Here is a 26698-nt window from a genome sequence, read left to right as displayed (position 1 = left end):
AAAATCAAGGGGTGTCATGGAAAATACTCAGACAAAATTAACTAAGGGCACCCCTGTTTTTTTAAAGTACAGAATACATTTTTAAGAAACTCATTTCATTTCTATAACTGAACATTTTACACCAAGACCAATGCCAGTGGTTCGTACGACTTTCTGAACCATAAAATCTGACTGTCTCTCTCCATTTTAAGAATGCAATCACAGGTCAAATTCTTTACAACCAATAACAGAAATCTCCATTTTCAAAGTAGATGTTCAAGTCTAAGACAGTGATATCTTGAATTAAACAATATTTAACAGAACCAAATGGAGAAAATTTGTACGCTTCTTCTGAATCTTCTGTGATCGTGTTCGTATCTACGGAAGCTTCTGTGAATTTGCGAAGGCACAAGCTGCCTCAAGAACTAATAAAAAGCACTGAAGATAAAGTCCCATTTTTTCGATGATGTTTCCCAATCTGACCACACTTCAGCACTTCAGAGGCATTTCTAGCAAAGGCTTTTAATCCACAATCTGATGAACTTCTTAAAACAAGAGTCAGACCAATTTGACTCCACATTTGTTCTTGTTTTTTATTCTTAAAAATGAATCTTCCATTTGGGGGAATAAAGGACAGGACATTAAACAAAACAAGTCAAAAAGAGACTGTCTATGTGCATGGTCCATGTCCTGGTAGATTTCCAAGGATCTGAAATCAAGAGGAAGAGTCTCTGGCAAAGAAATCTCTTCTAGCCCCCTTTTAAGTTCTTGTTCAGGAAAGCTTAAACTAGGTAACATAGCAAAACTCCTCAACCACTATTACACAGTTGAAAAACCTTCACCGTAGAGACCAGATCGGGTTCCATCTTCATCATAAGCAGCTCCATGCTCCTAAAAGCTATGAGTTAAGTCAGAAGTGCCTATTCTGTTTTAAGCTTTGTTCTGAACCTCACAAATGTGGAACTGGATAAAAGACAATAAGAATGGCATAAAAAGAAGCGGAAGATTCATGAAATAAGAAATGAGAAAGCAAAGTTGGAATCATGATGTGTCATTTCCAGTTGCTCACTAACTTTAGCGTAGCAAAGCACAAAAATGACATGCTTTATTTGAATATGTTTTAACCCTCCGGCCTGAAATCTCTAGCTCAGTCAGTCGAATTCAATAGTTACATTGTGAGCTTCAAGATCCCTTAGAACATAAGCTTTAAGAGGGCACTGAAGGTGTGTGGGCATCTGTATGGAGCAACAGCCTTGAGGCCTTTGGTTGCCCTAGCAACATCACGGCATCTGTCACCCCCTTCAAAGTTTGGCACTTATTGGGACACTGTCTGGCAAGTGCTCTGATAAAAGATATCCTATTTAAAACTCAATTAACTACTCTTCTTTCTAAGGAATAGCATGTTGTTGTTGTTGTTGTTTTAGTCAATAAGCCATGTCCGCTTCTTTTGCAACCCTATGGACTGTAGCCTGCCAGGCTGTCCTCTGTCCATGGGATTTTCCAGGCAAGACTACTGGAATGGGTTGCCCTTTCCGTCTCCACGGGATCTTCCTGGCCCAGGGATGGCATCTGTGGCTGCTGCACTGGCAGGCAGAGTCTTTACCACTGAGCCACCAGGGAAGCCCCAAACAATACAGTATACCCCATGAGAAAAAGGAGCATGACCCCAAGGCAAAGACAGGCAAAAGCCTTATCTTTTAAGCTACATAGCACTTGTCCCAGGGGAACTCAAGAGGGTTTCCACAAACCTTGATAACAGTCTCTGACCACATATCTGAAGAATATCAGGCTATTTTTGAGCATGGGACAGTTTACCAGCAACCAGTAAAAAGTTTACTATGTATGAGCAAACAATTTAAGATTAAAACAGAGCTGGCTTTTTGACGATGGCAATTAGTTTCTTCGTGTTCCAAACACCAAATAACATTTTCCCATTAATTTTTAAACCAATGTGGCTTTAACTTAAAATAAACTGTACATCAAAAGAATGGAAAATAAACAGCCAGGAACACAATTTGACGAATTGGATTTATTTAGTTTATTTATCTAAACAGGGACCATTGGATCTCTTTAATAGGCTGACAGTTGCACTGGGCTGGTTAATAAAACATTCAACAGTGTCTTCAGCCAATATAGAAATGCAAATCCCATCAGAAATATTTTATTCATGAGGCAGTAATTTCAGTTACTACCAGTACTTTAAAAAAAAAGGCACTCTGCAAATAAAGAGTGCCATCTAGTGACTAACAACGAAGCCAAATTTATTACCAGCTTACAGTTCATCTTTCAAAAATCTTACCTATTTTTATCATTCCTCTTTATCTCCTAGATAAGATCAAAGTGGCTAGGCAAAACAAATAAACAACAGGAAAGCCGATAATAATTTGTTAAGTCTTTTAAGAAGGATTATAAGCAGAGACAACGGCATTAAAACCAATAAACTTTATAATTATTTATGTTTTAAAACAATTTAACACCATATCCAGAAAATACACACTTCATCTGCTTAAAAAACTCAAACCACTAGAAATAACATAAAAGTCATAACAGAAACTTGCTCCTCCACCATAAAATGACATTAAAACTTTGATTTCAATGATTAAAAAAATGAGTAGATAGTAAAAGAAATCTTCCAGTAAAACTGTAATAGCTTCTCAGGAATCTGACAACAATTTAAAATATATGTATACATACACAAGAATGTGTAAGTGCACACACAGGATATGTTCATACCACGACACAGTTCAACTTTGCCAGTGACTACAGTGGATATGGAAGTGATTTTTGCAGGTCATAAAGCTCTATAGGAGCTAAAGACAATGGTCTGAGGCCCAAAGCAGTCATCCTAAAAACAGTCACTTTGGAAGAATGTGTCAGGGCTGCCAAAGAGAAGAAAAATCTATTAAGGCCAAGCTCAAATTCAGTACATAGGACGAATCATAAAATATTTAAAACATACTACTGTTCCATTAAAGTTTACATGATGGGGAGAAGGGTCAGGAACATGAACCTTTACAGCATCCTGAATTAGGAGGCCAAGGTGACAGGCAAGCACAGAGCAGCGCCCGGAAGGCATCACCACAGCTGAAAACAGAGTTTTGGACCCATTTCCTGTGTCAGCTTTGAAATTATTGGAGATGCTGTGAACAGATTTCCAAGGTCAAAGCCTGGACCGAGAACCCTACAAAGAAGGCCAATGGCATGACGATTTTCTAACAGCTTCACCTATCGAGGCTTTAGGAATTTGTGTTCTCAGAAAATAGCATCAAACAAGAAAACTCATCTATGTATACAAAAACACGGGCTTCCTCAGAGGCTCAGCAGTAAAGAATCGGCCGGCAATGCAGAAGACGTGGGTTCGATCCCTTGGTTGGGAAGATTCCCTGGAGAAGGAAATGGCAACCCACTCCAGTATTCTTGACTAGGAAATCCCATGGGTGGAGGAACCTGGCAGGCTGCATGAAGTCCATGGGGGTCGCAAGAGTCAGACACAGCTTAGCAATTAAATAATAACAACATACAAATACAGTATTACTTTTTATCTTAAAAGGGTCATAGTCATATCCAGAGGACTAAAATATTCTTCAGCTTTTGATCATGAAATTTTGAAAATATAAAATGAGATCAGGTTTAGACCAGATATGGAGAGTCATGCTAAGTTAGCCTTACCAGCATGAATATACCTTCCATGGGAAAGTATCTTAGAAAGAGAAATCTCAGTTATATTTAATTCTAGAGTTGTAAAATTCCTGTAATAACAGATCACAACAGTATATTTTTCATATAACTGTGGCTTAAATGAGTGATATACATAAAGTACTTACCTCTGGTCTGCCTATGAGTTTTAGTTCTTTACCTTCAAACACAGAGATGATTACAGCAAGAAAAATGATCTGACAAGTCACAGTAAAATGAATTTCCAAGGAATATTTTATTAGAGCTATAATATTTTTGTTACCCTTTTACACAGTAATCTGCCTTCTGAGAAATGACCCTGATGAAATAATCCTGTTCTGTTCACTGCAGCACAATAAATTATGGAGGGAATGAATGAAAAATGTAAGGACTGAACAAAAGATGAACTAATATCACCGACTGAAATATTATGTGTGTGTGAGTGTTAAGTCACTCAGTCATGTCTGACTCTGCGACTCTGTGGACTGTGGCCCATGAGGCTCCTCTGTCTAGGGGATTCCCCAGGTAAGAATCCTGGAGTGGGCTGCCATGCCCTCCTCCAGGGGATCTTCCCGACCCAGAAACTGAACTCAGGTCTGGCTGAGAGCTGAAGAATTGATGCTTTTGAACTGTGGTGTTGGAGAAAACTCTTGAGAGTCCCTTGGACTGTAAGGAGATCGATCCAACCAGTCCATTCTAAAGGAGATCAGCCCTGGGATTTCTCTGGAAGGAATGATGCTAAAGCTGAAATCCAGTACTTTGGCCACCTCATGTGAAGAGTTGACTCTCTGGAAAAGACTCTGATGCTGGGAGGGATTGGGGGTAGAAGGAGAAGGGGATGACAGAGGATGAGATGGTTGGATGGCATCGGCGACTCAGTGGACGTGAGTCTGAGTGAACTCCTAGTTGGTAATAGACGGGGAGGCCTGGTGTGCTGCGATTCATGGGATCACAAAGAGTCAGACACGACTGAGCGACTGAACTGAACTGAACTCTTGCATTGCAGGCAGATTCTTTGTTGTCTGAGCCACCAGGGAAACTCTGAAATACTATGCACCCATTAAAATGATTAAGAATTTATAGAAACAGAAATTATCACTGTCAGCATCTTGTGTTTTTAAAAAATATGAATTAAATATTAGGATCATCACTATGTAAAATAAAGCAATGAATTATCAAAGGAGAGGGGAAGATAAGAAGGAAACAAATAAAAATGCAAAATATGAATCTTTTGAGGCAATAGGGCTAAGATTTTTTTTTGCTTCTTTCCATTCTCAATTATTTCCAGAATGCTCCATAATAAACAGATATTATTTTTATAGAGAATCTAATAAAAATGTAATTTTAAAATGGAAATCCTATTTATTAAGTACACATACTGGAGGAAATTTTCTTGAGATCGTTCTGTGCAGTTTGGCTTTGTTATGTCTATCCAGAATGCACTTATATTCCTGCAAGAAGGATAGCTGATATCCAAATTACAACATATTACCACTGATAGGATCTGAATTTCTAAAACATTCTTTCATGGCTTCTACAGCTTCCACAGAAAAAACCCAAAATATCTCAGGAAGTCATAAGAACAGAAACAGAAGCGTCAAGTTTTTGACCTTTCAACTAAAGTCAGAATTTTTTAAAAGTTCATCTCTGTCGTTTATACTTCTTTAGTCTATCTTAGACTGAAAAAAAAAAAAAAAAGAATACGGCTACTGGCTTCACTCATAAACTCAGATACTCAAGTTGTCCAGTCACCTGTTAAAAGAGTGAGTACAGGTAGTAGCAGTAAAAGCTTCAAGCTGTTCCACAACATCCTTTGAACCCTGACCTAAGGGACCAACTCCGATAGTCTGCAGGTAGCTGGGTTTCCAGGACCATTCAGCCTCACTGCTGAGACTGTCAATAGAAGTGCCATTCTCTGATGTAGACAGCACTGCGCCTGGAGCTGGGCTAACAATCACATCACATAGCCTGCCAAACAGGAAAAGGACGGCACTCGGGCGCCACTGACCTGGGACAGAAGTGAACTTGATGCTGGGGCTGAAAGGCTCTACTTCTAACATTCTTTTACAATCTAATCCTTCACCCCAAATCCTGTAGTCTCTGTGTAACGTCTTAAAGAAACTTCAGCTTTGTTACAAGAAAAAAGAAATATGCAACTATACATAGCCACCACAAGATGGCGCCAGCATCATAGTACATCATCAGATGTGAAAAGGCATTCATCATCACTGGACACTCCGCGTTCTCATCCTGGTACCTCTTACTTGCTCCTTTTTCTTTCTATTTACTGAGACTTGGTCAAATATTTTACACAATGTTAGTTTTTTTATTGTTGTTTGTACAAGCTTAGGGATTTTGTTGTTGTTGTTCACTTGATTTTATTTTCTGAAGAAGCAAACAATAATCTTAAACTTGGAAAAAATCCTCAACTCTATTTTTCCTCCTTTGAGCTGGTTCATTTTCCTGGATATGACCGTGCCCTAGCTAAACTCACACCAATAATGAAGGGAGAAATTATAAGATGGCTTAAGTACATGAATTCTAATTTTTTAAGTCATTTTCAAATATATTCGGAGAAGGAGATGGCACCCCATTCCAGTACTCTTGCCTGGAAAATCCCATGGACAGAGGAGCCTGGTAGGCTGCAGTCCATGGGGTCGCTAAGAGTTGGACACAGCTGAGCGACTTCCCTTTCACTTTTCACTTTCATGCATTGGAGAAGGAAATGGCAACCCACTCCAGTGTTCTTGCCTGGAGAGTCCCAGGGATGGGGGGAGCCTGGTGGGCTGCCATCTACAGGGTCGCACAGAGACGGACACAACTGAAGCGACTTCGCAGCAGCAGCAGCAAATATATATGTGTGTGTGCTCAGTCACTAAGTTGTATTAGACTCTTTGTGACCCCGTGGACTGTAGCCCACCAGACCCCTCTGTCCACGGGATTCCCCAGACAAGAATACATGAGTGAGTTGGCATTTCCTACTCCAGGGGGTCTTCCCGACTCAGGGACCGAACCTGCGCCTCCTGCAGCTCCCGTGTTGGCAGGCGGGCTCTTTACCACTGAGCCACCTGAAAAGCCCCACAGCATGGCGGATGGAGCCCAAGCGGAGCACGCCGTGTCTCTGAGCTTAGGCGGCACGCGCTGGAGGCGGGGACTGCTGAGATGGGTGAAACTCAGCAGAGTGTTGGAGAGAAGGCGCTCCGGATATCTATAAAGGTGTCCTGTTAAGTCTTTGGCTGAAAATGAACTTGCATAAGTAGAGGCAAGAGGACTTAAGGAGGACATGTATCAGGGAAACACGGGTAGAATGGACATTCTGGAGGTCACGCAAAGCATGGACAGAATTCTAAACAACAGAGCGTGGAACATGCACTGAACACGCCAGTCGTTCAAACGGAATGCAAGAAAGGCATACCCCCAAAGTCAGGCTACTCTAGACACGTCCTAACAAAGTTCACGATAAGCCTTGAAAGGGTATATCAGCAAATCATCTGCCTGCCCAAATAAAGGACAACATTCTCTACAACACGCACAGTCAACAGGGGTGATATTATGCCCAGAGGCTAAAACTGGTACTTGGGAAGATATGGTTTAGTCCATAAGTCTCTTCTGACTCTTTTGTGACCCCATGGACTGTAGCCCCTCCAGGGTCCTCTGTCCATGGAATTTTTCAGGCAAGAATACCGGAGTGGGTTGCCATTGCCTTCTCCAGGGGATCTTACTGACCCTGAAATCAAACCCACTTCTCCAGTATTGGCAAGCGGATTCTTTACCACTGAACTACTAAGGAAGCCCACTTGGGAAGATGAAGAATTTTAAACATTACAAAAATTTATGGCCTTACAAAGGACCACATTACATGAACAGATATTCAGATACACAGTATATTCATGGTATTAAAATTTCCTTGGGGAGAGAGGAGCAATTAGGAAAAAGTCTTAAAAAGTTCCTTAGTGGGGTGAGAACAACAACAACAAAAAAAATTGAGAGGCACTACCCCACAGGAAAACAACAAATTGCAGGCTTTTTTAACAAAGATCCACAATATCAAGTACATACTAATAAAATTACTAGACATGCTAAGAAACAATGGAACAGAACAGAAAGCCTAGAAGGTGACCTGAATTTGATTCAGCATGGAATGAGAACTCTGTAGAATTTTGTGGAACAGGGTAACATATTCAGATCAAGGTGTTAGAAAGATCATTCCAGAGTGGAGAGAAGGACGGTTTAGGTTGGGAGAAGAATAGAAGAAGAAAAGGCTACTACAACCATCCAGATTGAGAAACATGAAGGCTTCCAGTGGTGGTGATGAGAGCAGGAAATATTTAAGTGGGAGGATTGTTAACTCTCAGTGACCAACTGGATGTGCAAGAAGATAAAGAGGGAAAAATTAAAGCTCATGCTGAAATGACTAGCACTGTCAAATTTAAGGTTTAAAGGACCCTGGATTAGAAGTGCCCAGTAAATAGTAAGGAGGTCTCAGTGAGAAATGCAAGAGAATATAGCTGTGGTCATTGAACTCACAGGAGTGATAACATAGTATTGAGACAGTGGGGTAAGTGGAAAAGAAGCCTGAAGAGTCCAGGCAGCTGAAGGATGGGCAGTGGAAGAAGGGCCAGAAAAAAGAAAATAAGCAGGCAATGGGGTGGAAGAAGAAAGTGTTGAGTTGTCCTCTGCCGTTCCCCACTGGCACAGATGTTCCCCCAAGGTCTTGATATCACAAGGGCCATGACAGAACGTCTTCATTTGCAATAAACATTGCAAATAAAAGAGGAAGGACCATCTCTACTACTTTTTCTTGGGGTTCAATACTTCTAGACATATCAGTATAACAAAGCAATCCAACATCTTTAAGAAGATATTTTTCATTCCATTAAAAAATGAAAGAATTAAATGTAAGAAGAAAATAAGAGTCAAAAGGGAATTATGTAAATATTTTCTACATTCTATTCAAACACCTCATGTGACAAAATATGGTAAAGTGGACAAAACTGTAAAACAGGAGGCAAAGGACCTCTTACTTCTCAAAGCCCTAGAATCACTTCCAGTCGAGCCAGAGGAAAAGCCAAGGTCTTGACTCCTCCTCCAATGCCCTTACTGATCATTCCCCTGTCTCCCTCTATAACCACATGCGCCTCTCTCTCTCCCCGACTCAAGCAGAGAACACCCAAGCAAAGACAGTCACAACAGCCCTGCCAGTCACTATCAACTCACCTGATTTATTGAATTTAACACTATCTGAAACTAAGATACATGCATTTACTTGCTTCTCATCATCCCCACTACAATATAAATTCCATAAGAGCAAGAACTTGATCTCTTAATCATGGCTTTTTCCCCAGCACCCAGGACACTGCCTGATTACTACAGAGCTCGAGAAAGATCTCTTGAGCGCTTCCCTGGTGGCCCAGTGGGTTAAGAATCTACCTGCCAATGCAGGGGAAGTGGGTTCGATCCCTGGTCTAAGAACATTCCACCGCATGCAGCGGGGCAACGAAGCCCGTGTGCCACAATTACCGAGCTTATGCTCTAGAGCCTGCAAACCGCAGCCACGGAGCCTGCGCATCCAGAGGCTGTGCTCCGCAACGAGAAGCCACTGCAGCGAGCCGCCCACGCGCCACAACTAGAGGGGCCCTTGCGCGCCGCAGCTAGAAAGCCCGTGTGCACCCACAAGACCCAGCACCGCCAAGAGTGAAGGGACGGAAAAGAGACTTGTGGAAGGAAATCCACAGTCAAGTCGAACCTCTTTGTTCTATCGTGTGTAAACTGGGGATGGTAATCCACAGCTGTTCTGTCTGCTCTTCATACAATGAAATGAATAATGCGTGGTGAAGCACTTTATAAACCGAATCACATACAAGGCGGTGATGGCGGTGGTGGTGGTGAAGGATGTCTCCTGACGCAGTAGAAGGGAACTGTGCGGCAAATATACAAATAAACACAAGAATCGTAATGATCGCCCAGAGAATAAGTGTTTAGTTTATAGCTGCTCATTCCATTTTCCTTTATAACAGAAAATACCCCTGAGAAACGTTTACCTATGTGATATCCAAATATCTGAAGGACTTTACTCAAGATTACAGTCGTTAGGAAAGAAATTCTTAACACTGAGTTAGCTGACTTAGAAGCCATAAAAGCAACTTAACTTTTGAAAAAAAAATTAAGAAGAAAAGATTAAACTAAATTTAGTGTTGCATCGCAGTGAAGTTGCTCAGTCGCATGGGACTCTTTGCGACCCCATGGGCTGTAGCCCGCGAGGCTCCTCCATTCATGGGATTTTCCAGGTGAGAATACTGAAGTGGGCTGCCATTTCCTTCTCCAAATTTACTGTTATGGGTTGAATCGTGTCCCCCCGTTTCATGTGTTGAGGTCTAACCCTTAACACTTCAGAATGTGACTGTACGTGGAGATGGGGGTCTGTAAAGAGTTAAATGAAATAAAATGAGGCCATTGGGGCGAGCCTTAATCTAATACAACTGGTTTCTGTATGAGAAGAAGAAATTAGAACATAAACACATATGGACTGTGAAGACACATGGAGAAGAGGCCATCCACAAGCTACAGAGAGAGGTCTCATAAGAAACAAACCCTTACGACACCTTGATTTTGGACTTCTAGACTCCAGAACCTCAAGAAGATACATTTTCGTTGTTTAAGGCACCCAGTTTGGGGTACACTGTATGGCAATACTAGCAGACTAATATGCTTAGTTGTTTTACAAACCAAGAGAAGAAAATCTTTGGAAAAGCCCTTCATAAAGATGAGGTAAACAAACTAAAATAATCCTTACACATACTTATTTCACTTTAATCACTTATATTAAAACATTAACTTTAATTAGTACTAAGTACAATTTTAAGTTGTCAGATTCTTAAATCAGTCCAATTTTCTCATCATCTCTCACAGTCTTGCTAAGGGAACCTATCTTTTACAAGCAGGGAAAGTTTTATCTAGTACAAAGTACAGAAGCGAGGCAGTTACATTTCTTTCCTGAATTTAGGCCTATTGTGGATTCTGATTTTTCTTTTTAATTAATAGGCATGCAACTTAAAAAGTGATTGCATCAGAGTCATTGACATACCCCGACTCAGCTTCTCAGGCAACTACCCATGATAATGTAAAACAAATATGCAAAACTGCAAGTCACCCTACTTCCAGACTCCAGGTAAAATTCTTATGAGACTCAGTACCACTGGTCTTGTAGTGGGAGGGTAGGTACACTGTGGTCTAGGAGATGTGGCTTCCAAAATTGAAACAGCTATGGAGGAAACAGAGGCAGAAGGGTCCTTATAAATTCTCAACTTTCTTTATAAATCTGGACCCCCAGGGTCAGAAATACAGTCAGTTTACATGCCCACACCTGACTCCTGTCACTCACAAAATGGTAAGCTCAGATCTTTCTTCATCTACACTTTTTTTAATTTTGATTTTTAATTGTGTTAAAATACATATAATATAAAATTTACCATCTTCACCAATGTTAAGTGTATAGTTCAAGGTGGTGAAATATATTCACATGGCTGAGCAACCAATTTCTACAGCTTTTCATGCCACAAAACTGAAATTCTACAGCCATGAAACAGTAGCTGCCCAGTTCCCCTCCCCTCAGCGCTTGGTAACCATCAATCTACTTCCTACTTTAAGTGGCTCATCTAAGCGGAAACGTGGCTCCACGTGGCTCTAAGTGGCTCATCTATTTGTCCTTTGTGACTGGCTTATTTCGCTTAGCACGATGTTCTCAGTGTTCATCCTTGCCGTATGTCAGAATGTCCTGCATGTTTAAGCTGCCTTAATAGTCCACTGTATGCACGCACCACGCTGTGTTCATCCACTCACCTGTGAATGCACACTACAGGGCTTCCCTGGTGGCTCAGAGCCTAAAGCGTCTGCCTGCAATGCGGGAGACTGGGGTTCGATCCCTGGGTCAGGTAGATCCCCTGGAGAAGGAAATGGCAACCCACTCCAGTATTCTTGCCTGGAGAATCCCACGGACAGAGGAGCCTGGTAGGCTACAGTCCATGGAGTCACAAAGAGTCGGACATTGGACATGACTGAGTGACTTCATTTCTTTCTTTCTATCTAGGTTGCTTCCATCTTTGGGTATTGCCACAATAACACCTATCTCTTCAAGATCCTGCTTTCAATTTTCTGGAGTATATACCCAGAAGTGGAATTGCTCATCTGTATCTTTCTGCTCCTATTACCTTCTAATTACTAACAATTTTAATGCCAATATCTTTAAATTTATATTCTTAAATTTGCTAATGGTGGGTGGAGTTGAAAGTCAGATATATAGGAAGAGAAAGCTAAATATTCTCATAAGACACTCAATACAAAGGACCCCTTATATAAATTATTAATTGAGCTCCTGGAGGGGAGAAGTGTAATATATCCTTTCAAAACTCTGGTAATAAAGGCTATGAAGCCTATCTCAGAAAAACATACATATAGAAACACACATCCAAATATACTGATATAATTTCAGGATATTCACAAGTCCCTGAAGTTCATCCATGAACAATGCAGCTTAAAACCTGCAAACTCTGAAAGGCCCCAAATTAGATTTCAAAATTCTGATAAATGCTAAATATCAATAAATACCACCCAAACTCAAAAACCATATGACTTGACTCTATTTTGTGAGTCAGGAATCCAACATACCTTCAAGTCCATCACCAGCCAGCCCTACAAGCAAAACAATGGCAGCTGTGGCATGTCTTTGGCACAAGCTCCTAAAGACGACACACTTAATGCTGATGAAGGTGTGTGGGGGAAGCAAAAAAAAAAAAAAAAAAAAGATGTGACAATCACTGTAAAGACTGGCAAGAATAATAAAGGATCGAATTTGACTCACGAAATCTGTCTCGAGTTTTCCCATTTCTTGCTTGTAGCTTCTCATCCTGTTGCTGTACATTCCTCGACTTTGGGGAGGTATCTCTCGGACTTCCAAATCCATCTGTTCCAGCTGGAAGGGTGAGAGAAAACCATGGTTTAAACCATCTGCTTACTCTTCACATGACTTGATGTTGAGAGCTGAAAGGATTTAATTCCAAGTCCTCATTTTACAACTTGAGGAATCAAGCCCGGGGAGCAAACTGCCTGTGGTCAAGTGAACACTGGGACCGCTTTTGTGCTCCATTTTTGTTAAGGTCAATAAACAGTTACTGAGGGCTTGCCAAGTGACACACGGAGTGCCAAGGTGTTTACTCTGTCAAGAATTTTTAAAACCATGTGCATTAAGCCAAACACCCTCCGTGATAATGATTTTACTATCTGTGGAGCATCCTATCATCCAACCCAAACTGGTCTGGTCTTCTGACTTCAAACCACTAGGACTATGAGAAGATACATCAAACCATGATTTCTACAGTTACTCTATGAAATATCAGCCCAGTCTCAGTTATTTGGTGAAAATTCTCCTGGAAAGTCTTTTCTGATTAGGATACAACCAATATGTGATTGTGACCTCCAACCTCATACTTTATAACCGGGCGGATATGGAGCTAAATGGATATAGTAACGTATTAAATTACACAAGGCTCGGTGAAATCACAGCAGGGCACTTTATAACAACCTGGATACAACACATGAGCATTTCATGGGAGGTGCTACTGAAACAGTATGATGATTAAGAAAACAGGCTTTCAAGTCAGACACCTGCATTCACATCGTAGGCTCCACTGCTCACTAGTCATGCAAGCTTGGACAGGCTTCTTAACTTCTCTGGGTCTCACATGTCTCATTTCTAAAAAATAGTATGTCTTTTGTAAGACAACTGTAAAGATTAAACAGGGTAATTCCTATAATGTGCTTAGAACAGTATCTTTTACTTGGTAATTACTCAACTAATGTGAATAATAGGAGTGGTGATTACTGATGATGAAATAGAAAGACAGCAAGCATGATGTAAGGTATCAAAGATAGCTTATTTACACTTGGCATTAAAAAATAAAAACCACCAACTACAAATTGCCTCAGGTGATGTATAATAAACTCACATCCAAAATGTTGTTAGATATTTTGCCTCTTAAAGCAAATAGCCCTAATAAATTATTTCCATAAACACTACACACTTGGCACTAATACAACTCTTACTTGTCTGGTGTTAAGAGTCTGAGCGAAAATAGTAAAACTCAGATAAACAAAATTTTAAAAAATGTTTCAATTCACAATCTTTAATGTTTATAAAGAAAAAAAGTTTTCATTAGCCTTGATTTAAGCAGTGACCATTTAAATTATTGCCATGTCTCAGCATAACTATGAAGCACCAATAAATCAGTTACTCAGCAATGCAATTATTTAGAGCACTTCTCTGAAATCATCATTAAGAACTGAGTTTTAGAAAGGTCGAGCAGGAGCATCCAGACAGATAACTGCAAAAGCACATGTAAGAGAAAATCTGAGTGTTAACTACAGTTTTGTTTCAGGCATTTTATAAGGACATACTAACTAAAAGTTGGTAAGACAAAGAAAAAGGAAACACACGACAAACACTTGAAACCAGAAACAAGAGTAATACTACTAGTTTTATATTATCACAACACTCACATGGCCAATGTCAAGCGGAATACATGGTGATTATAAGACATGCAGTGTCCAAGAGATTAATACCAATTGTTCAACAGAAATACAACTAATCCTAACAAATAAAATCATAATGAAGTTCTTTTCTTAGGGTCCTCATCAAAAACACAGTATATAATGATGTGCGTCCTTAATAAGGATGCCATCAGAATTGTCAGCTGCATAGACATTTTAAACAAACAGAAACACATATCTAAGACAAAACTCTTCATATTAGTAACAACTGGAGATGACCATAAGCTCCACAGGGGTATAACCATGTTTTACAGTTCTTGGTACAGTGAAACTTTGGTTATTAGGAAAGAAGCTTTCTCATATCATCATGTAAATCAATGTCTCCAAAAGAGGGCAAACCAATGAACCGAAACACAGATTTTGATGGCAAAGACAAACAAAAACCCTGCTACTGAGAACTTAACAACAAGCTAAGAAGTTAACCCACGATCCAAAGAATTGACCAGTTGTACTTCCCTGGTGGCTCAGTGGTAAAGAATCTGCTTGCAACGCAGGAGACCTAGGTTCGATCCCCAGGAAGATTGGGAAGATCCCCTGGAGAAGGACATGACACCCCACTCCAGTATTCTTGCCTGGAGAATCCCATGGGCAGGGGAGACTGATGGGCTACAGTCCAAGGGATTGCAAGGAGTCGGACACGACTGAGTGACCAAGCATGCACTATGTATGGTAAGCATAGCAACCAGAAGGAAGAAGCGTCTTGGTTGGCAGCTATGGCATATAAAAGTTCAGTCTTCGTACATGAAGGCCAAGAAGCAGGAGGAAAACAGTTGATTGTAAAAAAGAAAGGAAAGAGAAAAGAATTTGGAAAAACACAAACAAAAAACAACTTTCAAAACAGAAGCAAACATGAGAGGCTGAGGATTAGAATAAAGCTGCTCCTGCAGAGACAGTGAGATTAGAAGTAACTCTTACAGAGTGTGGGCTTCCCAGATAGCTCAGTTGGTAAAGAATCTAACTGCAATGCAGGAGACCTCAGTTTGATTCCTGGGTCAGGAAGATTCTGTATTCTTCAGCTTCCCTGGTGGCTCAGCTGGTAAAGAATCCGCCTGCAATGCAGGAGACCTGGGTTTGATCCCTGGGTTGGGATGATCCCCTGGAGAAGGTCAAGGCTACCCACTTCAGTATCCTGGCTTGGACAATTCCAGGGAAAGTATAGTCTGTGGGGCCACAAACAGTCGGACACTACTGAGTGACTTTCACTTTCACTGTTACAGGGTATGGAATGCACAGGCATTCTGACAGCTAGAAAAGAACTGGAGATGGGCAAGACGGAGCAGCAGCTCTGCAACTTGCTGCCTGAGCACTCACAGACATGGAAGAAGTGTCTGCGGTGTAATCAGTTCAGTTCAGTCGCTCAGTCATGTCCGACTCTTTGCGACCCCATGAATCACAGCACGCCAGGCCTCCCTGTTCATCACCATCTCCCGGAGTTCACTCAGACTCACGTCCATCGAGTCCGTGATGCCATCCAGCCATCTCATCCTCGGTCGTCCCCTTCTCCTCCTGCCCCCAATCCCTCCCAGCATCAGAGTCTTTTCCAATGAGTCAACTCTTCTCATGAGGTGGCCAAAGTACTGGAGTTTCAGTTTTAGCATCATTCCTTCCAAAGAAATCCCAGGGTTGATCTCCTTCAGAATGGACTGGTTGGATCTCCCTGCAGTCCAAGGGACTCTCAAGAGTCTTCAACACCACACTTCAAAAGCATCAATTCTTCGGCGCTCAGCCTTCTTCACAGCAGATGGTGATTGCAGCCATGAAATTAAAAGATGCTTACTCCTTGGAAGAAAAGTTATGACCAACCTAGATAGTATATTCAAAAGCAGAGACATTACTTGGCCGACTAAGGTCCGGCTAGTCAAGGCTATGGTTTTTCCTGTGGTCATGTACGGATGTGAGAGTTGGACTGTGAAGAAGGCTGAGCACCGAAGAATTGATGCGGTGTAATGGGGAGCTATAATCACCTACTCCTCAGAACCCCCCACCCGTCTTGAGCAGCAGGCCTGCCATGCATGGCCCTGCTACTCAGGCAAATTAGCTTGGAGTGCCACCCCTTCGAGTCCTTTGGAGACAGTCATCGTGCCTCAAGGCAACTGAAGAGTCTAAGAAAGTTCTATGGAAAAATAGCACTGTTGTCAATGTTTAGTTGCTCAGTCATGTCCAGCTCTTTTGCAACCCCATGGACTGTAGCCTGCCAGGCTCCTCTGTCCATGAGATTCTCCAGGCAAGAATACTGGAGTGGGTTGCCATTTCCTTCTCCAGAGGATCTTCCAAACCCAGGGACCGCGTCTCATACATTGCATTGTATTATAGGTGGATTCTTTACAGCTGAGCCACCAGAGAAGCTTGGAAAAATATTGGGTTGGCCTAAAACATTCATTCAGGTTTTTCTATAACATCTTATGAAAATACGTGAATCAATTTTTTGGCCAAAGCAATAGTAACCCAAAAAAGACCTATAATTGGAGAATTCTGTTTAAGCTACAGTTTCCAAACTTGTTTGAACAGGCAACACCAGTTAACAGAAACACACTTTGGGAAACTGTAGTAACTATACCAATACTGAAGGAACACCAAGTGGTACCCACCAGTATGAAGAAAAGCAACACCCTCATTTAGGACCACAATGCAGGAACAAGTCGAATCATACTTGCAATACCAGTCTTTGAAACCCCAAATTAGGACACAATATATTTCAATACTTTTTGTTCCTTGATTTGAGAATTTATTAGTATCAAAAAGTTAAAGCTCTGGGTTTAGCATACCTAAGTCCAAATCCTTACAGAAGCACTAACTGGGTGTGGGACCACAAACAATTACTCTTTCTAAGCCTCAGTTTTCCCATCTACAAAATGGGAGTAATGATGTTCCTCTGTGTATCTCTCACACTTCTACATGTCTTGCTGCAACACCAAGAATGCAAGGCCCTGATCACTCTTTTCCCAGGCAGGGAGCAATCTGGGGGTCAGAAACAATGTGTGCCTTGGGGCAAAGACCAGGCTTGCTTACAGGCTGCTATAAAGCAGTATCCTTCCCAGGCCCCGCGTTTCTCTCCTATAAGATAATCCACTGACGTGTAGGCATTTTTCTAGGCAAACATGCATCAGCCCTGACGGGGGCCAGCGTGAGGAATCTCGCCGGTGACAAGGTCATGAGGAAGGAAGCCTGACAAAACGCAAGGACGTGATCAGGCTTCAGGGGTTCCCCCTGGTATTTCCCAGGCATGTACCCCCAAAAAACAAAAATCTGCCGGCCTTTGTACTCTGCTTTTTCACTTTTCTAATATTCTCTGGAAAAAGTCAACTCAGGGCTTTAGTCTTCTGCATTTGAAAGGGATGTTTCAGCTCAAACCCCCTCTGATAACTCTCTAGCTTGCCTAACAGGTTCCCCTGGACCTCTTACAGCTCGTGAATTGCTTACAGCCCCCCAACCACGAGAAGCACAAAGCTTAAAAGCATCTTAAAGATACAGAGCCTTTTCTAAAGAGTTAAAAATCATATTGGTGATGGGTTTTCACTGTTGACTCAATGACTGCTGCCAGGCCTCCATATTCTTTATCTTTTAGGCACCTGGGAGGATGTTAATCAATGTAAACGGGATATGGAAAAAGATACATAATAGTTTTGATGTTAGCAACACTAGACTTTTGAGTTAATTACTTTTCTTTTGTTATAAATCACTGTACTCCTTTTACTTGTTATAAATTGCTGTATCTTTGCTATGTAAGAATGTAACTTTATTTAGTGCTTTCTGAGAGTGGCACCAGACTTTGGGAAGATCAACGGAAATAAGTCTTCAGGTTGACAAACCCTTATCAGAAAAAAGGCTGTAAAATGTTAATTGGCCCTTTTGGCCGGAAGATGATGTAAATTACCTAAGACTTGGGTATACAACTAGGTATGCAGAGAGAAAAGCCTGGTTTTGATAAGAGTCTGGGCTGCTAACACTGCATAATTTTGTATTACCAATTGATCTCTATGTACAATCAAAAAGGTATAAAAGGCCTTTCTAGACAATAGAGGCCGGGGCCAGTCGCTGGACTGGTTTCCCCCGTGTCTCCTCTTTACTCTAATTTCAGGCTGAATTCCCATCTGGAGCGGGGCGGCTCACCACATCTACTTACTTGCCCTGGCTTCTAAGACCTGCGCGAAAGGAAGCCTAAGGTGGGGCAGCCTTTGATATTCAAGTGGGCGCTGGTGGCCCAACGTAGATGGTGCAAGCTCCTTGTCTGGAACTTTACTGGCCTTCCCCATAAGCCACATTATTCAGCCTTCTTTCTCCACTAAATTTTCCTGCTATACTATTTCTTCCTAATCTCTTTTTATATTTCTATCTAAATAAGTTTTTCCCTCGCCTATCCGTCTCCCCTTTGAATTACCCTGGATCCACCAGGGCTGGAACCCGGCACAACCCCTTGGCAATTAGGACTCAGGGAACTGACACAAGCCTGCTGAAATTTTGGCAGCAGCTTTTGCTGTGAGTAATAAGAGCCTTTTTTCTGTGACGTAGGAATCTAATGTCTTCTATCAGCATCCTTGAGATTGTGGCAAGCTCACTTGCAAGCGGGCAAGTAGGGAAAAGCTCAATCCTTAACAGATTTTGACAAACAGTTCCTGTCTCATACAGATTTTGTGAAAATTAAATAATATAAAGCAAATAACATGCTTAACCCATGTCTGGTAGCTAATAGACCTTTAACCAGGGTTAGCTATTTATAGCTATTATGAAAAGTATTATGAAGTGATAAAAATTCGAGTGGGCATTTAATGAATCACCTTTATTAAGAGGAATAAAATCCCAAGAAGCTATTAAATTCTCTCCAATGTAGACACTGATGAATTCTTAATCATTGAGCACTTAAGCAGGTATGCTTCACATTTCTACAATGAATAAATGAGGCTTAGAGGAAGGCATCAGATTAAATGGCTCTGGTAGTGTTTTAAATATGTTACTAAGTCTGTACATACCAGTTCTTTCGCTTCTTCGAGCTGTTTCTCCACATTTGCAACCATCTGCTTCTTCTCATCTGAAACAAACAATAACATCAAGAAATTGCTAAGGTTACAGATAAACTTAATATTTAAAAACTTCTATTTTTATATATCTTTTTTTCCATTCTGATTAACCAGAGTAAAGAATTAGCATATCAGGCAAATGGCCATATCCTTCTTTGGTGGGTTAGGAAATACTGTAAGACACTGATTCTAGGCAGTCTGGAAATACATAATCCTGTAGAGTACTGAAGAGATGCTGTAACATTTTTAAGAAAAAACAAAAATTATTTTGCTCTTTACAAGAGACTGTGTCAACAACAGATTTAGAGGTGGCATGAGGAATCTGCAAACTCATTAATTTAATAAATTGGGAATAATGTACTCATGAGGACAACTTAAAAATTACATATTAAAAAAAAAAGGTCATGTATAACAAAACAAAAACCCACAAACTAAAAAACCAAAAGTAACATATACTAATTACTAAAACTGAGCAAGATCTTACCATCCTTTAAAAAACTGTGCTCTCCTTAAGAGATGAATGTAATGGAAGAAAGATTTGAAGTCAGAACTACTGATTCTAAACCCCAAACCATTATCTACTCATGGTTATGGGATATTGGGTAAGAAAGAGTTTTTAGCTGAGACTTGGTATATACTCTCTGAACTGGAAACTAAATACATCTACTTGGACTCTTTTTAGCTCAAATAAGTTGATGCAAGAGGAATTACTTCTAATTTGTGAAATGCTAAATACCTACATGTGATTTCTTCAAACTGTACCACAATCAAGCTATAACCCAACCACAACTCTCCATTCTAGAAGAGACATGTTCTAGCAGATAGTTTTGGAAAAATTATCCTTACCCTCATTCCAAGTCTATCAGCCCATTTATTTCTCCCCTGAAATCACCAGCTCTTTGAAGTTTTATCTAACCCAACAGAAGAATTAACTCCTTGCTGTTATAGAAAGTTCCTAGATCTCTTACCTAATCCTCATGATTTCTCTCTCACACTCACAGGGCTGATTTATCTTCTACCTTGGAGGCTCTGGGAAGACAGGAGCCATGTCCTAGTTCTACAGTCTAGCCCTGAGCCTGATGTATAATCAGTTCTCAAATCATGGTAGTAAAATGAATAAATAGTGCAGTGAGTACAAGAATTTATGAAAGAAGCTATGCTACCAACCACAATGGTTTTACTTTCACCATTTAATCCCTCTTCCCCCATTTGATCTTCCAGAAATGTGGCTCTGGTTGAATCGTTTGAACCTGGAAGTCAAGGCCCTCCACATCCCAGACCCAAGCAACATTTCCAACTGAATTTCCAACTACTAGCTCTCTAGTATGTGCTCTGCATGCCATCCATTACTATCCAAGCGCAATTTTATTCCCTGACCTAAGCCTTTGTTCAAGGTACTATTTAGGTTCTTTGGCTGAATACAACAGAACTGATTCTGGCTAACCTAAGCCAAAACCAGAATTTATTAGAATAATTCAGGGTGGCTCACAGGGTCCCATCACATCATGGCAAATAGAGGGGGGAAAAAGTGGAAGCAGTGACATATTTTCTTTTCTTGGGCTCCAAAATCACTGCAGATGGTGGCTGCAGTCATGTAATTAAAAGATGCTTGCTTTTCAGAAGAAAAGCTATAACAAACTTAGCATATTAAAAAGCAGAGACATCACTTTGTCGACAAAGGACCGTATAGTTAAAGCTATGGTTTTTCCAGCAGTCCTGTATGGACGTGAGAGTTGGACCACAAAGAAGACAGAGCACCAAAGAGCTGATGTTTTTGAATTGTGGTGCTGGAGAAGACTCTTGAGAGTCCCTTGGACTGCAAGGAGATCAAACCAGTCAATCCTAAAGGAAACCAACTCTGAATAGTCATTGGAAAGACTAATGCTAAAGCTGAAGCTCCAATACTTTGGCCACCTGATGCAAACAGCCGACTCATCAGAAAAGACCCTGATATTCAGAAAGATTGAAGGCAAAGGGAGAAGGGAGCAGCAGAAGATGAGATGGTTAGATAGCATCACCAACTCAATGGACATGCATTTGAGCAAACTCCTGAAGATAGTGGAGGATAGAAGAGCACGGCATGCTGCAGTCCTTTGGGCTGCAAACAGACTCGAAATAGCAACTGATTAAAAAGAACAAAGAATCAATGGGAAAGGTGTTCCCAAGCTCAGGGAGGACAGTACCCTGGTGACTCAGGGAACCAAGGGAGCAGGAATTTACTGACAGTCTCTGCAGAAGCAGAGTCCAAATTTCAATTTCTGGCAAAAATTCACTGACTGTCCTCCCTTGAGTAAGGTATTTTCTTCTTGACCTGGACAGGGCATGGCAGCCTGTCAGTTCCACCAACACTGAGTTTAGAGAATTTCTCAAAGGAAAATGGAGAAGATGCTCTCAGAAGATAGAACAGAGGGTTCTGGGCCTTCGGAAGCAGCAGGTGCCCACTGTATCCACTTACTGCAACTCATTTAGTCTTTCCCCTTTTCCATCTGCTGAATCCCACTACCCTTCCAGGTGACCTCCCAGGACATGATCTTATCTCCTCTGAATTCCTAGACCTGCGTGCTCTGCCCTAGCATCCCTGATGGTCATTAGTAACTGATTCCCTTCAGCCTCATTTCCAGCTCCTTGAAGGCAGGGACGACTCTCAACACATCTTTGTCCTAATTCTGTATTTAGCACAGACAGTTGTACATGGTAGGTGTGCACTGTGTGTTTACTAAATGAATCCGCGAGTCTTATTATTCAGCACCATATTTGTTACTCACAGAGAATAAGAAAAATTGTAAAAGGTCATCACACAGTCCCGTTGTTTTTAAACATGGCTGCTCTATTTCATATTCAGTGCTCCCATTTAATTTAGTTTATGTTTTCCAACTTCTCCATCTCATTTTTTGTTGTTCTTTCTCAAGCCTTTATCAAATACAGTAGAAAAGCTTTTGTATACATACATATAAATATAGTACACATAATCTATATATATTTTAGAAACCTTATGAATGTTTGTCTAGCTAAAATATTTATAACATTTTGGTTCCACTTGTTTGACCAAGTATGAATAGGATGCTAGATTTCTAATTTAAATGCACCCAAAACTTTGATATAGTTCCATTTATTTTGGCATCTAGTATTACTCCTAAAAGTCTAGAAAGTTTATTATCTCAGTGATTTAAAAAGTTGTTTTTAAATGATGCTTGAAACTTCTAATCCAATTCTGAGAATATAAAAAGATGTTATGTTGTAAAAAACATCAAACAAATAGGAAACTGACATGCAATATAGAATTATTAACTAAAGTACAGATTCCATTCAAATTTCTCTCTCTCTCTCTCTCTCTCTCTCTCTCTCTCTCTCACACACACACACACACACACACACACACACACACACACACACAAAACGAGAGAAAGAAAAATTGTATCAGTGAGGACTGGGGCAAATCTCCCAATTAGAATGGCAACTTTCTCTTTATGAAAAAAATAATTAAGACAAACCCATTCTAGAATGATTCATGTGAATAAAGGACTGGAGTTGGAGACATTAATATAACTCATGTTTAGCTTATTATAAATATAGATGGCCTCATACACAAAACTTTATCAGTATGTATGTATACATGAGTTAGCATACACACATTTTTCTTTGCTGTGTCAGCTAAAAGGGTCCAGAAGTAATAAAACCTCAGTACCAATGTGTGCACCTAATGTCCAGATCTTGGTTTCTAACACCATTTTTCAATAACAGGAAAGAGGACTCTGCTGCTGATTCAAGGATTGGTATACGAAAAATACAGGATGATTCTGGAGTATCTTATAATATCAGAAAGTAAGGAAATGCTAATAAGGAGAGAAAAAAGAACCCCACTGATGGGCATATATCAAAATGACACAAAAGCCAGCTGGAAGGAATTCCAATGGTCAAAGCTGCAATAATATGAGCAGCAAAATAAAGTGGTATTGGAATACAACACAAAGTATAAATGAGTCTGTGCATATAAATGACTGGATTAACAAGTGGAGGAGAACAGACAAATCTCTCTAGAAGAATCATATAGAAGAATTCCAAATAATTTACATAAATCCTCAGCCTTCAAGGGGATGAAGCATGATCCCCTACTCCTTAAGTGTGGGCTATGCATATGATTTCCTTCTAAGAATAAGGAAAAGAGGGAAAAGAGTAACTTTACAGGAGAGAAACCTGACAAATACTACCTTAGCCAGGTGGTCAAAGTTAATATCAAGACTGCTAAGTTACCTTACAGTGTGAATTCTTGACATGATATGATGAAAACGGTGGTTTACCTCTGTGGTCTTCCTCTCAAAAACTTATAACCCTAGTCTGATATGAGAAAAACATCTGGCAAATCCCAACTGAGGAACATTCTATAAAAAAGTTGGTCAGTATTCCTCTAAACTGTAACATCTTCAAAAACAAAGAAAGGGCTGTGAAACTGTCACAACCAAGAGGAACCTGAGGAGTCATGATTACTACAAATGATTTGTAGTACTCTGGACTGGACCCTAGAATAGTAAAAAGACACTAGATTTAAAAAAAAAAAAGGGGGGGGGAAGAAGAAGGAAATCTGAATAAAGTATGGACTTCAGTTAATAATAAGTAGCAACACAGGTTCACTTGCTGCAAGAAATGTATCATATTAATATAAGAAGTTAACAATAGAGGAAATTGGACATGGACTACACAGGAATTCTCTATTATTTTTGTGATTTCTCTGTAAATCTAAACCTGTTTTAAAATTAAACATTTTCTTAAAAAATCAATGAAGCTATTACTTGCCATGCATGTGTGCATAGTTGCTTCAGCCATGTTCAACTCTTTGTGATCCCATGCACTGTAGCCCACGAGGGTCCTCTGTCCATGGGATTCTCCTGGCAAGAATACTGGAGTGCGTTACCATCTGCTCCTCCAGGAGACCTTCCAACCAGGGATGGAACCTGCATCTCCTGTATCTCCTGCAAGGCAGGTGGATTCTTTACCCACTGAGCCACCTGGGTTCAGTTCAGTTCAGTCACTCAGTCGTGTCCGACTCTTTGTGACCCCATGAATCACAGCACGCCAGGCCTCCCTGTCCAACACCAACTCCCGGAGTTCCCTCAGACTCACGTCCATCAAGTCGCTGATGCCATCCAGCCATCTCATCCTCTGTCGTCCCCTTCTTCTCCTGCCCCCAATCCCTCCCAGCATCAGAGTCTTTTCCAATGAGTCAACTCTTCTAATGAGGTGGCCAAAGTACTGGACTTCAGCTTTAGCATCATTCCTTCCCAAGAAATCCCAGGACTGATCTCCTTCAGAATGGACTGGTTAGATCTCCTTGCAGTACAAGGGACTCTCAAGAGTCTTCTCCAACACCACAGTTCAAAAGCATCAATTCTTCGGTGCTCAGCCTTCTTCACAGTCCAACTCTCACATCCACACATGACTACTGGAAAAACCATAGCCTTGACTAGACGGACCTGGGTAGCCCAAGGCTATTACTCAGGTTAACTAAACTATTTAAGGAATTAGAATGTGGGTATGTGAGTGTGCCTAACTCAAGTCCTATTCACCCTACTTCAACTCACTCTGCACCTGAGTTCCTGAATTAGGTCTGGAACCATCTCTGCAACTCTAATTTTATAGAACAAAAATATAACGCATGCAAGTCACATAACAGAATTTTAAATTTTCTAGTAGCCACATTTCAAAAAGTAAAAACAAAAAAAAAAAACAGGAGAAATTCATTTTAATATTTTTTAATTTATTAATACTAAAAACATTGTCATTTCACTACAGGGCAACAGCTACATTGCAAGCGCTCAACAATTACACATCAATATTACAGCTCCAGAACCACATGTATGTAAAGCAAACCACAGTATTCATAAATAAAAGCAGACTTTTCTGAATTCTCTTATTACAATCACTTTGCAAAGGCAAGAGAGAATCATGGATGAATGTCACAGCTTCTTCCACACATGGCCGTGTCTAGACAGTGTCCAAAAGCCTCCAGGAATGGGGCATAATCAATTAGCTAGACTGAAGCATTTCCTTCCAGAAAAGACACCCATCTAACCCCACCACTTCCACTTCTCTTTCTGACTGCCTCCCTGTTATCCTGAGTTCAGAGTCCAATTCCAAGTTTGTATCCCAAAGTGCCCATCACACATCTCCCTTCAAATGCAGGTGCTCATCAAGAGACATTCACTCTAGCACAGAAAGGAAACAAAATTGAGGGTCAATGTTTCTTTAAGAGTTCAACTGATATCACAGAGTCTGAGAAGCTAGGTGCTGACTAACCCTACAGCTGCTGTCTTCACCACTGCAGTATCAGTAGCTGCTAATTTATCATGCACTCTCTTACGGGAGGAAAAATTGTGCTAGGTATTATATGCTTTCCCCTTCAAGGATCACAACTACTTTGTGGCAATGGGGCTTGTGTAACTCAGTGAAGGTATGAGCCATGCCATGCAGAGCCACACAAGATGGATGGGTCATAGCGAACAGCTGTGACAAAACATGGTCCACTGGAGGAGGAAACGGCAAGCCATTCCAGTATTCTTGCCTCAAGAATCCCCTGAACAGTATGAAAAGGCAAAAAGATATGACACTGGAGAACAAGCCCTCCAGGTTGGAAGATTCAACATGTTACCAGGGAAGACTGAAGGGCAACTACTAATAGTTATGAGATGGTTAGACAGCATTACCAACTCAATGACCAAACTCTGGTTGATAGTGGAGAACAGAAGAGCCTAGTGTGCTGCACTTCATGGGTTGCAGAGAGTAGCAACTCAGCAACTGAACAACAACAAAATCATACGCTTTATTTCAACTGACTTTTACAACACTGTAAGGGTGAAACTATGCCAAACCCTTTGACTGTGTGGATCACAATAAACTGTGGAAAATTCTGAATGAGATGGGAATACTAGACCACCTGACCTGCCTCTTGAGAAACCTATATGCAGGCCAGGAAGCAACAGTTAGAACTGGACATGGAACAACAGACTGGTTCCAAATAGGAAGAGGAGTACATCAAGGCTGTATATTGTCACCCTGCTTATTTAACTTCTATGCAGAGTACATCATGAGAAACGCTGGGCTGGAAGAAGCACAAGCTGGAATCAAGATTTCCGGGAGAAATATCAATAACCTCAGATATGCAGATGACACCACCCTTATGGCAGAAAGTGAAGAGGAGCTAAAAAGCCTCTTGATGAAAGTGAAAGAGCAGAGTGAAAAAGTTGGCTTAAAGCTCAACATTCAGAAAACGAAGATCATAGCATCTGGTCCCATCACTTCACGGCAAATAGATGGGGAAACAATGGAAACAGTGGGAGACTTTATTTTGGGGGGCTCCAAAATCACTGCAGATAGTGACTACAGCCATGAAATTAAATGACGCTTACTCCTTGGAAGAAAAGTTATGACCAACC

General features: G+C 40.8%; 1 protein-coding gene across 13 annotated transcripts in view; it reads right to left on the bottom strand.

Moving 5' to 3' along the window:
• VTI1A (vesicle transport through interaction with t-SNAREs 1A) overlaps positions 1-26698 on the bottom strand; it is a 385337-nt gene that overhangs the window by 354940 nt on the left and 3699 nt on the right. For all 13 annotated transcript variants that reach the window (XM_012102936.4, XM_004020201.5, XM_060404484.1 and 10 more), the window contains exons 2-3: positions 19224-19282; positions 12512-12622 (exon numbers count right to left, since the gene is read on the bottom strand). In XM_012102936.4, the coding sequence (XP_011958326.1) occupies positions 12512-12622; positions 19224-19282 (170 nt within the window). The remainder of the gene's footprint in view (positions 1-12511; positions 12623-19223; positions 19283-26698) is intronic.

Source organism: Ovis aries, chromosome 22 (assembly GCF_016772045.2).
Source record: "Ovis aries strain OAR_USU_Benz2616 breed Rambouillet chromosome 22, ARS-UI_Ramb_v3.0, whole genome shotgun sequence".
Classification (NCBI taxonomy): Eukaryota; Metazoa; Chordata; class Mammalia; order Artiodactyla; family Bovidae; genus Ovis; species Ovis aries.
The sequence above is the reverse complement of the archived record's forward strand: the minus strand, read 5'-3'. Positions and strand labels throughout refer to the sequence as shown.